We start from the raw sequence: 16,171 nt of genomic DNA on the forward strand, positions 1-16,171 counted from the left end.
TGGTACAAGGTGGCAATAGGTACTTGATCGCTACCTTGGCCAATGTTGGGAAACGGGCTGCATTGCTTTTCCAATACTAGAGGGTGCATTTACTTCTGGAGAAAGGGGACTCGCTTAGATAAGTTATTCAGCTGAAAAAAATAAAATAAAAAACAAAAAAACACAGCGAGTTTATAAATGTTTACCTATATTAGAATAAAAAAATAAATTATTATTAGGTTGACCCAATATATTGTAAAAAAAAAAAAAAAAAAAAAAAAAAAAAAAAAAACAGGAAAACTGCCTGTACCAACCACCACCATTAATAAAAATTTGTGACGTTGAAAGCTTGACGTACAGTATAATGATTTGGGTCATATAAAGGGCATTCTGTATGAAGTGTGATGTGGATGCAGTTTTAAGAGATGCAGCACAGACTGTTCCACAATGAAACACTTTGTAACGCAGGTGTGCTTTGAAATATTGAGAGACTGCTGTATATTTCAAGGTGATTTTGTTTTAAAGTAATGCTTACATTAAAACTGGAGTAGATCTTGTCTTAAATTCTTTTATAGTTTAGACACAGGAGACATCTTTTACAAGGTACAAAAGTTGAAGCGGCATGCAGGTGAGCATGTTCCTCCTTTTTGTTAGGTGCCCACTAAATTAAATTCCTCCACTATTGTTCCACAGGCACTCGACTTTCCAAAATGGAAAAAACCCACAAACTGCGGTGCTGCAACAACAATTTTGTAGGCAATCTGGCAAACATAAATTGTAAAAACTTGCCAAAAAAGGCAAGGTGATGCCGTTAACATGTTTCTTTTCTTTTCCGCTAATATATGCAGAGCAGTGTGCCCAGCACTCTTAAGTTATGCATGGTCCCAAGCAAGCCGCCTAGCAGTGCTGAGAGTTTCCAGCAAATGCATGATGATACTGATTGGATGTTTGGAAGCTGCAAAATCCGTAACAATGATTTTTTTTCCCGAATTTGGGATGTCTGGTCAATGTAATTAGTATGATTACCGTTAATTTTATATTCTGTTATTTTACCTCGGCAGCAGTTGAATGTGGTTTTGCAGCCACATGTTAATTTTCTTTAAGAATTTTTTCAGACATCTCCAGCAATGAAGCAGCAACATCTCCCCAAGTGCAAATCTTTTTCTCTTGTGCTGTTGCTCTCTGCATCACCTTCACCAGCTGACATCTCATCTTGGCCAGTTGTTCGATATTTGTACCATGGATCAAGGACAGTATTATAGATAGTATACAGACTCGGAGAATGCACCACTGAAGTGTTTTGTGACAGCCACCAAAAGTGTGGTTTTCGCCGTCTGAACTGCAGAATCTGTCTTGCCACACTTACTAAGCAGACATTTAAGTGCTTCAACAGACAGAATCACATTGCAACTCTGTTGTCTTAAATTTTCCACAAAAAAATATGATCACACGGCTGACATGCTGTTTTACTAACGATATCTGCCCAATGAATAAACATGGTGTGTAGTGCTCCTGCCAGCAAAACTAGGGAACCCCATGGTATTTTTTTTTTTGTGAGCGCAAGGGGATCTGCTTGCATGCACATTTTTCTGCAGCTTAATGTCTGTCTAAATGAAAGCAACATTTAATTATTTAGCAAACTGACAATGCTGACAAGCCCGAATTATATCGGTCAGTTGCACTGGTTAAAATGTACATGTACACATCTGACCGATTATGGTGTCTTTAGTTTTAATTAACATTGACCGATAATAATACATACACACATATACATATACACATACATATATACATATATACATACATACATACATATACACACACACACACACACACTAGGGGGCTCTGCCCTCTGCTTGCATATGGGGAAGCGGATGTACATTTAAACAGATTATTATTTTCATGGGAATTATTACATATGCATAACACATGGGAATTATTACATATTACATATACATACATACATACACACATATATACATACACAGACATATATACACACACACAAACAAACACAAACACTCCAGCTTTCTGCATCACCTCTTTCACCAGCTGCTGGCTGACTTACTCTTACATAATTATGTTAGATGGCTCAGCAAAGGAAAGGTCAAGAATCGTTTCTTTGAACTCCATAAGGAAATTGGGTCTTTCCCACACAAGTTTAAGCACAGGCACTGCAACTCTTTGAGAACATGCTGAACAATTTAGAGCAATTGTCTGATTTCTGTGTGACATTTTTTATGAACATTTGACCTCATTGAATCTAAAATTACAGAGGTAGGAGAAGTCTGTTGGCATTGTGGTAGAGCACCTTCATGTATTCAAAGACAAAGCTAGAGATTGTCACATCCAACAAAAGTTGCGGCACTTCCCATAGCTCTAGGTATTCTTGAGCATATCAATGAGAACACATCAAACTTTTCATGACAGACAAAAAAAAAAAAAAAATTCCTCCCAATGGTTTATGTATTCCTACTGAGATGCTGTAGGTTCCATTATTCTTTCTCCATCAAAGAGGAGTTCTGCGAGAAAGCCAAAAAACTCCAGTGTGTTGACAAGAGCTCATTATGAATGGGATTAGTTGATGAGCAGTAGTCCTTTGCATTAAAGCACCACTTGCAGCCTGTGATTGCAGTGTACTTTTGGACTACTCAAGTTAATCAATATCAGTACCCAACTATGAGAAAGGTGGCCTTGACAGTATTTGGATCTACTTATACTTGAGCATTAAGCTTGTCTCACATGAATGCGTTAAAACAAACACAAAAAGTTCCATGACTAATGCCAAGTTGTAATAGTGCATCAGGATTGTCTTCACTTTAAATGAGCCAGACCGCATTGAGACTGTAAAAGCAAGACAGAATGTTTTTTTCTCTTTCTGATTTAAGCTGAGGATTGCTGTAGCAGGTGTTTAGCAGAAGTCAAGCTAATAAAGGCTGTAAATGTATACCTGTATAAAGGTCCAGCAGTGAATATGTGATACATTTTAGACAAAATACCACAAGTAAAAAGAATATGTTTGTATTAATGCTCATGGTTTCCCTTTGTGTATTAATATTGATTCTTGGTGTATGTTTATAATTAGATAAGTTATTGCAAAGTTATTCTGCTGAGTACTGTTTTTTTAACTCTTTTAGGGCGGATGTCGACTTTTGTCGACAGGAGGGGTTGAAGGCGAATGTCGACAAAAGTCGACATCCAGGGATAGGGGGCGACAATCAGCTGTTAATGGCAACAAATCTCACTGTCACGTCACAGGCATTCCCTCTGTGCTTGGAGGAATGCTAGACTCGTTGACTCGGCAAATAAACATTGCGTGTGCGTGAGTTGCGAAATGTAAACAAAGGCAAGATGGCACCGACATGTGAAAAGGCAGCGAAGCAAGTGCAGAAAAGAAAACACTCGGCAGACAATGTTTTGCGCATTATTGCGGAGTCGGACTCTTGATTTTTCAGAATCGGACTTTATTGGCAGTGATCAGGAGATCTAGCAAGAGAGTTAGAAGCAGGCATCAGCTGATCAGACACCAGCCGATGCCGCACCAGCGGATCTGCTGCCAGTTGAGTGCCTTCGCGCAGCCGATGCATCTACAGCAAGGTTCGCATGGGATAAATACACAGACATTGATCCGTTGAGAGCCGATCTGGCTACCGGAGTTTACAAGACGGCATGGCTTGCTGTTGGACACGACAGATCACCAGCTGCTGTACTTCAGGCTGCTCTCTCCTGATGCTGCTTTTCAGCTACTGTCAGACGAGACAAACAGGCAGGCAGAGATTTTTTTTGAATCGCGGGCTGCGTTTGCATCGCATTCTCGTTTTTCAAAGTGGAAACCCACAACGAAAGACGAGATGAAGCGCGCTGTGGCATTACAAATGGAGGTGGGACAGAACTGGTGATATAACTTCAGGGAGCACTGGTCCAAACGTGTTTTGTCCCCTGGTGGCTTAGGTACGTGCTGCTGCAAAGTTTTATTCACTTCTGTAATAAACAGAAGCAAATCCCATGGGGTGAGCCAGGCTATAATGCCATACATAAAGTTCATAAAGTTTCAGAAGATGAAAAGAGGTGACAATACGGTTTTCATGCAGGCAGAAAACTTGGTGGCAGTGGCATGGCACGATGGCAAATGGGTGACTTGTCTCTCTACAGTACACACTAACAATATATGTGAGAAAGTGCAGCAACAGACAATTGAAAAATAGGCATCAAAGCAACACATATTGTAAGGAGTGCAATGTGGCAATGACTGAAATTGGCTGCTTTGAGCGAGATCAGACTTTGCTGTGTAAAATGAATGTGATATGTATGTGAAATCATAGAGTATGCAGGCTCATACAACATGCAAGACAGTAACATTTGTCCAAAGTAAATATTTTTTGTTGATTTGATGTGTTAAACAATTGCTTTGTGTTCTTTTTTAAAAAAATGTTAGTTTTTGGAAAAATATTCAGCCCTGGGAGAAAAGAAACAAAAAAAAAATTAGCCCTAAAAGAGTTAATGAAGGAGACCATATTCCATTATGTTCAGACCTTCTTGATGATCTATTTTATTCTTTATAACAACTTGTAAATACAGACTTATTTTAACATGCTATATTTGTTTCGGTGAATTTACTTAATGTTGTGTGACATTATTGTACAAGTGGAATGCTAAAATTTGGACTTATAAAAGGAGACGGATAATCACTGCCATATAAACTAGCCTAATAACAGGTGTATTATACTATAACATAGAACTGTTAGCATTAGTAGCATTTCACCAACAAAGTTTTAAGGCTTGGCACCCACACCACCACTTGATTTTAGTATTTATCCTTCTTGTTTGTAAAGTTAAATAGGCCTGCTTTACATTAACAAAAGCTGAAATTTCAATAATGGTGTGTATAAACACTTAAAATACAAGGCATATTTTAATTATTTTTTCAAAAGAAAATCACAATCCTTTACAACTTAATAAATAAAAGAACATAGTTTGTTGATAGGACAGACATGTCCTACTCACCTTGAAAAGGGCTGTTGGATTGCTGGGCTAGTGTGAGGTGCTCCTCTGTCACATGGTAAACTGGTTGATGCTGGTTGATCTCCACACAGGTACATACATGGCTCTCACCGTGCAAGAAGAAGGTAAAAGCACATGACAAGTGCTCACTGGGAAAAAAAAAAAAAAAAAAAATTTTAAACCAAGAGACTACACACATTTTAGTATATCTAATCAGAAGATAGCATTTTTAAAACTTTTATAAAATAACCCTAGCTCATGAAAAACACTAAAAGTCAGCAATTGTTTTTCTCAGAAAAAATAATTTTGTAAAACCTATTGAAATGCACCACCCCTCACGAATTATGCAAAACATGCAACTAATAAATATCTGAAAATGAATGAACACTAACAGTTTATGCATTACAATTTAGCACCATATGATACCATTTAAACCAATCAGTTGCATTCATTGTTAAGTACACAGTTTATGATGCTCTTCCTATTGCTATGAACCACAAGTTCAGCCTTTATTGGTTTTCAAGAAAAGATAGTCAGCCTGCTTGCCAAGTAAGAACTGTAAAGAGAACAAATGACACAAATATGCTAGCCTCAGTTCATCTTGTTTCAATCTAGCAGATAAATATCAAGGAATTCAGGGCCACAAACTACAGCTAAAATAGTTGCAAATGCGACCAAAAAATTATAATTTGCAACAAGAATTTAAAGTTTAGTTATCATTAGTGACTGACACCACAACCTTCATTTTCTGGGATGATATTTGGTCATTTTTTATCTGCCCCTACTTAAGTACATCAGTCCCTTTACTGCCATCCTCATGCACTACTAGTCACAAATGCAAAGTTAACTCATAATTAATATGAAGGTGTGGAACATATAATAATTACACCCAAATTGGTCGGCTTTATTGTTTGATAGGTGGCTATTTGAACAGCATTTGCAACCATAGAGAGTACAAAGAAATTTATTGTGTGTTAATGGCTGCAAAATATAATTTTGTTAATGATACTGAAGCATATGAAGCACATAAAGGTGACAATATTGCTCATACTGTAGGCTTATTGCGCTACTTCTGAATTTACTTAAGTGATTCTGTCATTCATCGGTTCTCCAGGGAACAAAAAGAAATCTTTTAGCCATATTCGCAATGTCTACGAATAAATGTTTATGCACCTCTCGGCTTAAGCGAATGTTTTAAAAATACACATGTAATGAGTTTTACTGTGAAGCTGCATACATACTTATATGATAATTTATTTAAACTGATTATGACAACCTTAAGTCAAAAAATAAAATGAATAATTCTAAATACACATCACACTTATTTTTTGTTTTTTAAAAGCTCTTTGGATGAATTTGGCTTTCACAATCTATATATAAAATTATTCAATAAAAAAAAAAAAAAAAAATCAAAGAAAACATTCACATACCTACCTGAATTATTTTGACAAAACTAGATGTTAATTTTTGTTTTCCCAAAAAACAGAGGCAGACCTAGAATGCATTGAATTTTATAGAATGCTAGGGATTGTTTATGTTCTAATTAAAACCTTAACCACAATTTTTATATTTGATGTACGTTATCCCCATCTCACCTATAACATAATCAAATTATATCTTCTTTATAGAAAAGTACTATACAACAAGGATAAATGCTATAAAGTCATACTTCCCAAATTAAACTGCATATTCAAAACATCATACTGATGACAAACAAGTACCAACCACAAAGAACAAAGCTAAAGAGGTGTGGGGAAAAAAACAACCTATGTTGCTTATCAATCAATCAATCCTTTAATGTTCAGTAGATTATCAGGTTAACTATAAATGAAACAGAGTGGCAAAAATCACATTCTAAGGCCATTTTGCAGTACAGTTAACTTTCTAAGTCAAACATTTTTAGGTTACGCTACAGCTAAACAAAGCTCTCAGAACCATCATAAGAAAAAGGTTTAGCAAAAATGTTGCAGAATTTTAAAGTGGTGCTAATTATATGATATACCATAAATGTAATTAAACCACTATCAAAGTTTAGCTTATAAATTTGCGCAAGTAATATTTATGCTAATTATTTTGTCACTTCAGGTCAGCAGAAGAGGTGAACCTAAGTTAAAAATGTAAAACAATCAATCAGATAGTTCTACCATTTCAGGGTATGCATAGACACCCCAACATGAAACATCAGAAAATTCAAAGCAGCTCAAATAACCAGTTCCAATGTGACATGTTTTGACAATGAAAACAGGCAGGAAAGTTTAATTACTATCACACCAATCAATCTATTATACTTATCACTTTGACTTGCGCAGCACTGGCCTTTGAAGCATGATCTTGGTCTCAAAAGATAGCTTATGCCATGACATATGTTATGTGACCAATTATTTTGAGATTTGGCTCACAGCAGCCCCAAATTTGACCTCAAGTCCTTTCCACGTCCACAGAAGATGCGGCAGCATGCATCTCCTGACAGGAACAGTTTCATTGACACTGCTTGTGCACAGACTGGCAACATCTGCAGTAAAGTGTTAGTGGCATGCACACAAGCAACTCCTAGCACAAAACAAACTAATACACACAATGACAATAAGGTGCATTCTGCACAGAAATGACACATGCATCAACTGTAGGACTCAAAATGAAGGTACAACAAACACAGCTGAATGATACCAAAGTGAAAGATCAGCCTGACCTTCCACAGGAAGAGCAAGAATAAATAATTTAGGACACATACGTAGTATCAACAGCACATCATCTTTTACAGCCATGTCTATCAACACAGTGCATATCATCCAATGAGATGAGGACAAAAAAGCAAACACACAAGGCTGACAGCTTCATTAACTTAACATACACATAAGCTGATCAGATAAAAGGCTTAAGCAAACACTTTCATGGCCTACAACTACAGGTATCTCTCCTCATTTCCTCAGAAGAGCACAAGATCCCATTAATGCACGTGACTCTTACTCCCAACCACATACTATAGAATTGGGTTGGGGATTGGGGACCACCGTAGTCACAGGACATTTTTAACTTAAACCATCATACTAGAGTTTGCAGCAAAATAATTTCTAAACTATGTTTTTTCTCGACCAATCAAATTCATACAATTTATCCAACAATACACATTCTTAATCTTTATAACCCCTCCCCTGCCAAACAGATTTTAACCTCTTCTCTAACTCTGTAGTAATCCTGACACGAAGACTAAAATTCCCAGGACAATTCTCCAGTAGACTACTTGATTAACACCCACATGGTTTCACTAGGAGATCAAAGATAGCCACTCCTAGTTTGTTTTTTTTTTTTCCTTTCCTCAACCTCTTTGTGATTACATTTTCTTTGCCTTGCTGTATTAAACCTTTTATTTTACACTACGCCTTTTTCTCTCATTGGTTGTGGTTAGCCAGATATTACTCACAAACACACACAGACCTCTCCTATTTTTTCTATCGACACCATTCTTCAGGAAATTTAACAGCTGAGAAGTGGCTAATGTGGTGTTGCCAATTACTACATATGATGATGCAAAATTTGACATCGGCTAAGCAGAGATATTAAGCTAATAATCATACACTTACTTGGTCAAGTGTGCACTTCATGTTTCTGTGTACAACACATGTACAATTTGACAACTAGCAGTAAAGGCTTTATGAAGTAAGCAAAATAGAGCAGGAATATTAAAAAAAAAAAAAAAAAAAGCAAATTACAACTGTAGCTCATGGAGATGCTGTTTCTTAGAATGTGATAGAAACAGACCAACAAAAGAAGTAACTTTTCAGTAAGAAAAATTACCAAAATATTTTTGGCTGATAGCCATCTATTCAAACTCACAGTATAATTAGTCACTATTAATTATTACTAGTTTTTTTTTTCTTTTTAATGAATCAACTTTAAATCACCACTGTTACATTATCAAATACTACTATTGCAGTACTACACTCCTACTGTACATGCTTTCCTCGGTCCACGCTCCCAAGCGTTTATAAGCAGATGGCAAATAAAATAAGAATACAAACTAAAAGCACAAACAAACGTCACAGAACTTTTACAACTTACAAAGAATTTCTTCACCTCTTTTAAACAAGACCAATGCTGTTATAACAGTCAGTACTTCTGTCTTTTGGTTTGATGCTTTATAACATTCTTGCATAACTTCTACGAGTTTTCCATACCCTCCTCTTCTTTTTCCAGTAACACAATTCTGTTATTTAGGACTTCCATATACACTGCTTCTGACCATGTTTTCTATTCCCTTTTATTTTATTGCCATCGAGATAAGCATCTATGGTTAATCCTGTGGACTGGCCTGCAGGTCTGCATGTTCCACTAGTAGCTTGCATTCTTCATTATGCTTAGAAAAATTAAGTTAAGGCTATTTTATGTAACAAATTACATTAGCAAATTGGGAGTCTTGGTGTATACACACTTACCAGCTACTTTATTAGGTACACCTGTTCACCTGCTTGTTAACACAAATACCTTCTTCACTTGCTTTAATTTTACTTGCTTTCCGTGACCTTCAGTAATACGGATTGATTTCCACATTCTGATTATGTATTCTTACTTCTATTTATTATTTATTTTATTTATGTTCATTTATTTTATTTATGTTATTTATGTTAATTGTATTTTTTTTTATTGTAAAGCACTTTGGCCACAGCATTCCAATGTTGTTTTAAATGTGCTATATAAATAAATTGACATTGACATCTAATGAGTCAGTCACATGGCAGTAGCTCAATGCATTTAGGCATGTAGATATTGTCAAGACAACCTGCTGAAGTTCAATACAAGCATCAGAATGGGGGGAAGAAAGATGATAAGCGATCTTGGACATGACATGGTTGTTGGTGCCAGACAGGCTGTTCTGAGTATTTCAGAAACTGCTGATCTACCGGGATTTTCACACACTAGGGTTTACAGAGAATGGTCAGAAAAATGGAAAATATCATTTGAGTGGCATTTGTCTGGGCAAAAATGCCTTGTTTATGCCAGAGGTAAGAGAAGAATGGCCAGACTGGTTTGAGCTGATAGAAAGGCAACACTAACTCAAATAACCCACTTGTTACAACCGAGGCTTGCAGAAGCTACAGCAGCAGGAGACTACAACATCGGCTAAGAACAGGCAACTGATGCTACAGTTTGCACAGGCTCACCAAATTCGAACAACAGAAGATTGGAAAAAAAAGTTGCCAGGTCTGATAAGTCTGGATTTTTACTGCCACATTTTGGATGGTTGTGTCAGAATTTGTTGTCAACAACATGAAACCATGGATACAACCTGACTTGTATCGATGGTTCAGGCTGGTGGTGGTGGTGGTGGTGTAATGGTAGACGATATTTTCCTGGCAGACTTTGGGCCCCTTAGTATGAACTGAGCATGGTTTAAATGCCACATCCTGTACCATAATACCACCTGCACATAAACTAAAAACTGTCCCTTGTATAAAGATCAAATGTACAAAAAAACCCCACAAACAAACAGACACTGACAATGCATCAGAGTATAGTCACAGTCTAAAGCTAAACTTTCAAAATGCCATTTCCAGTCTGCTTCCAACCCTAAATTTGGCAGGATTAAATTTTGATTTCATCCTGCAGGCTTCTAGCAATGTTCGACTTCAATTTGATAGTGTACACCATTACAAGAAAACATGCAACTTTAAATGCATGGAAATAAACACAACCAATATTACAAACATTTATATTTACACCAATTCAAGAAAGTCTTCTCCCTTAGTGTTAACCTTATCAACAACGTACCTTTAAAAGCCAGGTGCGACTCTGCAGACTAGTGCAAACAGGTGCATACTTGTCTCTTTCTTTTCTGTTTTTTTTTTTTTTTTTTTTTTTTGTTTTGACGACAGGTTTCTCACTATATGGAAATTAGTAATTTAACAATGGCCAAATTTAAAAGATCTCTTAAATATGAAGGAAGTTAAATATCAAAATGAAAACGGTAATTATTCTTATCAAATTTCACAAAATCTAGAAAATATTACTTAACAAATGCTAGGCCTGTGCTTAAACATCAAATAACTAATGGACTTGATGAAATAAATTTTCATTCAATTTTTCTTTTCTCAGGATCCTGCTTATAGTTAGTAATAACTCAAACAAGCAAAATGACAACAGGAGTGAGTTTGATATCAAAAATGAAAAATAAGCAAATATGCAAGTAGTATATATTTTTCATGAATTTAACTAGCAGGCTATGCTTTTTTTTTTTTTGTTTGTTTAAAAAAACAGCAAATGGCAGGGGTGTGCAGGTTATGCAAGGAAGCGGGTTAGCTAAATATTTTTAAACACAATTCTTGTTCTCTTTGCAATGAATGATTACCAGATAATGTATACAACACTCAATTTTATGCTGTACAGGTCCACAATCTGTTATGATCAACTCTCAAACAAAAAAGGGTTGAAAACCAAAAGTCCCCCCCCACTATGCTTCACATCAACGCTTTACACGTACTGAAAAATCAGGAAGTGTTTCTAATGACTATTTTTGTCAGCAGTTTTCAAATAAACAGGTTGGCCACAGCCTACATCATCCTGCTCAGTGCATTACAATATACTTATAAATAACTGGAATCAAAATCACACCAGTAATACCAAAAATCCTTATAATTGAAAAAGAAATGCTTTCTTGAATAAAAGAGAAAAGCCATGAAACAGTTAATGGAAATATTTGAGGCTACTAGTTTGTGGTGATCCTGCAAAACACTACAAAAATGAAAAAAGTAGGTTTAAAAATATCAGTGTCACTTATCATAGACTTATCTTGCTCAACTGGAAAAATCTTAGCACATACTACCTGACATTGATAAAACTAATAATATTCACTTAGATCATCTGCACAAAACTTTTTAAAAACCTGGTAGGATCTAATTAACATTTCAAAATAAGCATTTAAATTGAGCAAGCGGATTTCTTCCCCTTTTTATTCTATTTATTTACTTACTTATTTTTTTCTACTATTGAAGTTTCACTATGTTGACCTAGCTCTCTTGCTCATGGGTGGGGGTTAACCTGACTAGATCCTAGTCTTGTAAAATTTGACTTGCTTGTATGGAATGTTGCTTGATTTTAATAAAATCAATAAAATGTTTAAAAAAAGATAATGTATTTATTTTCTAAAACTGTGTCTAGTGGGATTATGAAACAGATGTGAACATACAAATATGAATCACAGCATGTGCATCAGGTAGGTTAAACAGTTTTGTTTTTGTGCACAGCAAAAACAACAATGCTAAATAACAGTTAAAGTGTAAATATGAAAACAACTTTCCCTTGTACCAGTGTTTCTCAAACTGGAATCTGTTATAAATGGCAAGGGGGTCTTCAAAATAACTTAAAATTTCATGTGTTATCCATAAATATCATGTATACTTAATAAAAGCAATCTTATGGGAGCAAAGTTGTTTCATGCAGACAGATACGGATGGCATCACAAGAAAAACTGTAAAACATTTTTATTTTTTGAAGTACACATCTACAAAACTCCATTTAGAAAACCTTATAGCAACAAAACTTGAAGACAAACAATATGGAAAGCAATGTCTTTCCGTAAGCCATTATGGAATGTTATGATGTAGTTAAAGTAAAAAAAAATATGTTTGCATCGTATGTCTTTCTTAAAAAAAAAAAGTTATTTTCTTTAATATAGTTTTCATATCACTATTTTTTGGTTGCAGTGCACCTGTAACACTCAAAATACTTGTGACTTATTCAGCTCCCTATACCCATCTTTCTTTTATATACATTAAAGTACTGCGATTCAATAGCTTACAAGTGAAAGAACTTGACAATCTTTGCAACGATCTGTGGCATTTTGTCCTCATTAGGGTAACAGTGCATCTATACTAATAAAAGGCAAAGCCCTCACTGACTCACTCACTCATCACTTATTCTCCAACTTCCCGTGTAGGTGGAAGGCTGAAATTTGGCAGGCTCATTTCTTACAGGTTACTTACAAAAGTTAGGCTGGTTTCATTTCGAAATTGTACACATAATGGTCATAACTGGAACCTCTTTTTTGTCCATATACTGTAATGGAGTGCAGCTCGATGGCCGTGGGAGGTGGAGTCGCGTATCGCATCATCACGCCTCCTACGTAATCACATGAACTGAAAACAAGGAACAGCCACAAAGAGCGCTGAAGAAAACATTCATTACACAATTGAGAAGGCAGCGAAACAATAAGAAGCGAGCGAGTGACTGACTGAACACAGCACGAGTGATCACTTTGATGAATCAAACCTGTTCAAAAAACACATTACACAATTAATAAGGTACGAAAAGAATATGAAGCGACTGACACATACAGGCATAAATTAAGTTCATAGACCTACAAAAGATTGCCATTTTTCTCCTGTACAACTATACGTTGTATTCTCAACAGTAAGCTTCCACGGCTTGGTCATATTCCAACCGGAGTGCTCAACTGACAACGTGGTATACAAAGACAACTATAACAATCGTAATAAACGAACAATGAAACAACGGAGAACCCGTGCATTAAATAAAAAGGCTGCTTCCTTGGCAAAGCAAGGAAAAAGGATGGCCTTATATGGCATTCATTTATAAAAACAATCGTAATAGACGAACAATAAACCACTACAGAACCGCGAAGCAAGCAGAAAGGACGGGCTTATATGGCGTTCGTTTATAAAACAGTGGAGAAGCTGTGTAAAGACAGCTTCACAAAAAACCAGATCCTTAACAAATTTTTATTGGTATATTTTCTCTCAGTTTAAAAAGGTTTTCTTTTCTTCTTAATAAAAATTTAAAGCAGTACTTCGCCGCTGTTAAGCGCGGGGATTTTGAAATATATATATCAATCATGTTATGTTATTTTTAAAATATTTCCTTTTCTTTTTCATAACCTCTTTAACACTCTACTTCTCCGCTGCGAAGCGCGGGTATTTTGCTAGTGTATATATATATATATATATATATATATATATATATATATATATATACACACACACACACACACACACACATATACATGGAAGAGAAGGTCTGTGATACGGTTTGCATATTTGCAGTTGGAGATCCACGAAGGGAGAAAAAACGAATTACGTATCATACAATAGTTTTATTCCTGAGCTTTCAACCCCTATCAGGGGTCTTCATCAGAGGATAATGCTTAGACTTACAAGAATCAAAGGCAATATATAGCAACACATTCAGTGGGGGGTGGGGGGAGGTGACTAAGTCAGTATGATCGGGGGGGGGGGGGGTGTTGTATAGTTTAATTATTGTGTACATGTCCTTCTTACACACATTCAACTGGGACAACGTAAAAGTAAAATTTAAGGCCAGTACTAAAAGTGCCGGAGAGTTGGCCGAGTCTTGGCTATCAGATGAAAACGCCATCAACAATATATATATTATATACATATACATACAGTGGGTACGGAAAGTATTCAGACCCCCTTCAATTTTTCACTCTGTTATATTGCAGCCATTTGCTAAAATCATTTAAATAATTTTTTTTCCTCCTTAATGTACACACAACACCCCATATTGACAGACAAAAAAAATTTTTTGAAATTGTTGCAGATTTATTAAAAAAGAAACTGAAATATCACATGGTCCTAAGTATTCAGACCCTTTGCTCAGTATTTAGTAGAAGCACCCTTTTGAGCTAATACAGCCATGAGTCTTCTTGGGAAAGATGCAACAAGTTTTTCACACCTGGATTTGGGGATCCTCTGCCATTCCTCCTTGCAGATCCTCTCCAGTTCTGTCAGGTTGGATGGTAAACGTTGGTGGACAGCCATTTTTAGGACTCTCCAGAGATGCTCAATTGGGTTTAAGTCAGGGCTCTGGCTGGGCCATTCAAGAAGTCACAGAGTTGTTGTGAAGCCACTCCTTCGTTATTTTAGCTGTGTGCTTAGGGTCATTGTCTTGTTGGAAGGTAAACCTTCGGCCCAGTCTGAGGTCCTTAGCACTCTGGAGAAGGTTTTTGTCCAGGATATCCCTGTACTTGGCCGCATTCATCTTTCCCTCGATTGCAACCAGTCGTCCTGTCCCTGCAGCTGAAAAACACCCCCACAGCATGATGCTACCACCGCCATGCTTCACTGTGGGGACTGTATTGGACAAGTGATGAGCAGTGCCTGGTTGTCTCCACACATACCGCTTAGAATTAAGGCCAAAAAGTTCTATCTTGGTCTCATCAGACCAGAGAATCTTATTTCTCACCATCTCAGAGTCCTTCAGGTGTCTTTTAGCAAACTCCATGCGGGCTGTCATGTGTCTTGCACTGAGGAGAGGCTTCCGACAGGCCACTCTGCCAAAAAGCCCTGACTGGTGGAGGGCTGCAGTGATGGCTGACTTTCTACAACTTTCTCCCATCTCCTGACTGCATCTCTGGAGCTCAGCCAAAGTGATCTTTGGGTTCTTCTTTACCTCTCTCACCAAGGCTCTTCTCCCCCAGTAGCTCAGCTTGGCCAGACGGCCAGCTCTAGGAAGGGTTCTGGTCGTCCCAAACGTCTTCCATTTAAGGATTATGGAGGCCACTGTGCTCTTGGGAACCTTAAGTGCAGCAGAAATTTTTTTGTAACCTTGGTCAGATCTGTGCCTTGCCACAATTCTGTCTCTGAGCTCCTCAGGAAGTTCCTTTGACCTCATGATTCTCATTTGCTCTGACATGCATTGTGAGCTGTAAGGTCTTATATAGACAGGTGTGTGGCTTTCCTAATCAAGTCCAATCAGTATAATCAAACACAGCTGGACTCAAATGAAGGTGATCTCAAGGATGATCAGAAGAAATGGAAAGCACCTGAGTTAAATATATGAGTGTCACAGCAAAGTGTCTGAATACTTAGGACCATGTGATATTTCAGTTTTTCTTTTTTAATAAATCTGCAACAATTTCAAAAATTCTTTTTTTTGTCTGTCAATATGGGGTGCTGTATGTACATTAATGAGGAAAAAAATTAATTTAAATGATTTTAGCAAATGGCTGCAATATAACAAAGAGTGAAAAATTGAAGGGGGTCTGAATACTTTCCGTACCCACTGTATATAAATAAACAAAATGCTAATGTCCAAGTATAAATAATTGTTAATTGATTATTTCAGTCTATGAGGTGGGCGTATCCTACTTGTCAGCTTCAGCATATTTGTGACCTGGTGCACAAGTCTCATAGTGTAACAAGTTTTGTATATTCTGCAC

The 16,171-nt window shown here is 36.7% G+C and overlaps 1 protein-coding gene across 1 annotated transcript in view; it reads right to left on the reverse strand.

Moving 5' to 3' along the window:
• The window catches only part of med13a (mediator complex subunit 13a), a 277,360-nt gene that overhangs the window by 148,574 nt on the left and 112,615 nt on the right, over positions 1-16,171 (reverse strand). Inside the window, exon 4 of the mRNA XM_051930909.1 lies at positions 4,984-5,129. Within this exon, the coding sequence (XP_051786869.1) occupies positions 4,984-5,129 (146 nt within the window). The remainder of the gene's footprint in view (positions 1-4,983; positions 5,130-16,171) is intronic.

This window comes from Erpetoichthys calabaricus, chromosome 8 (assembly GCF_900747795.2).
Source record: "Erpetoichthys calabaricus chromosome 8, fErpCal1.3, whole genome shotgun sequence".
In the NCBI taxonomy this organism is placed as follows: Eukaryota; Metazoa; Chordata; class Cladistia; order Polypteriformes; family Polypteridae; genus Erpetoichthys; species Erpetoichthys calabaricus.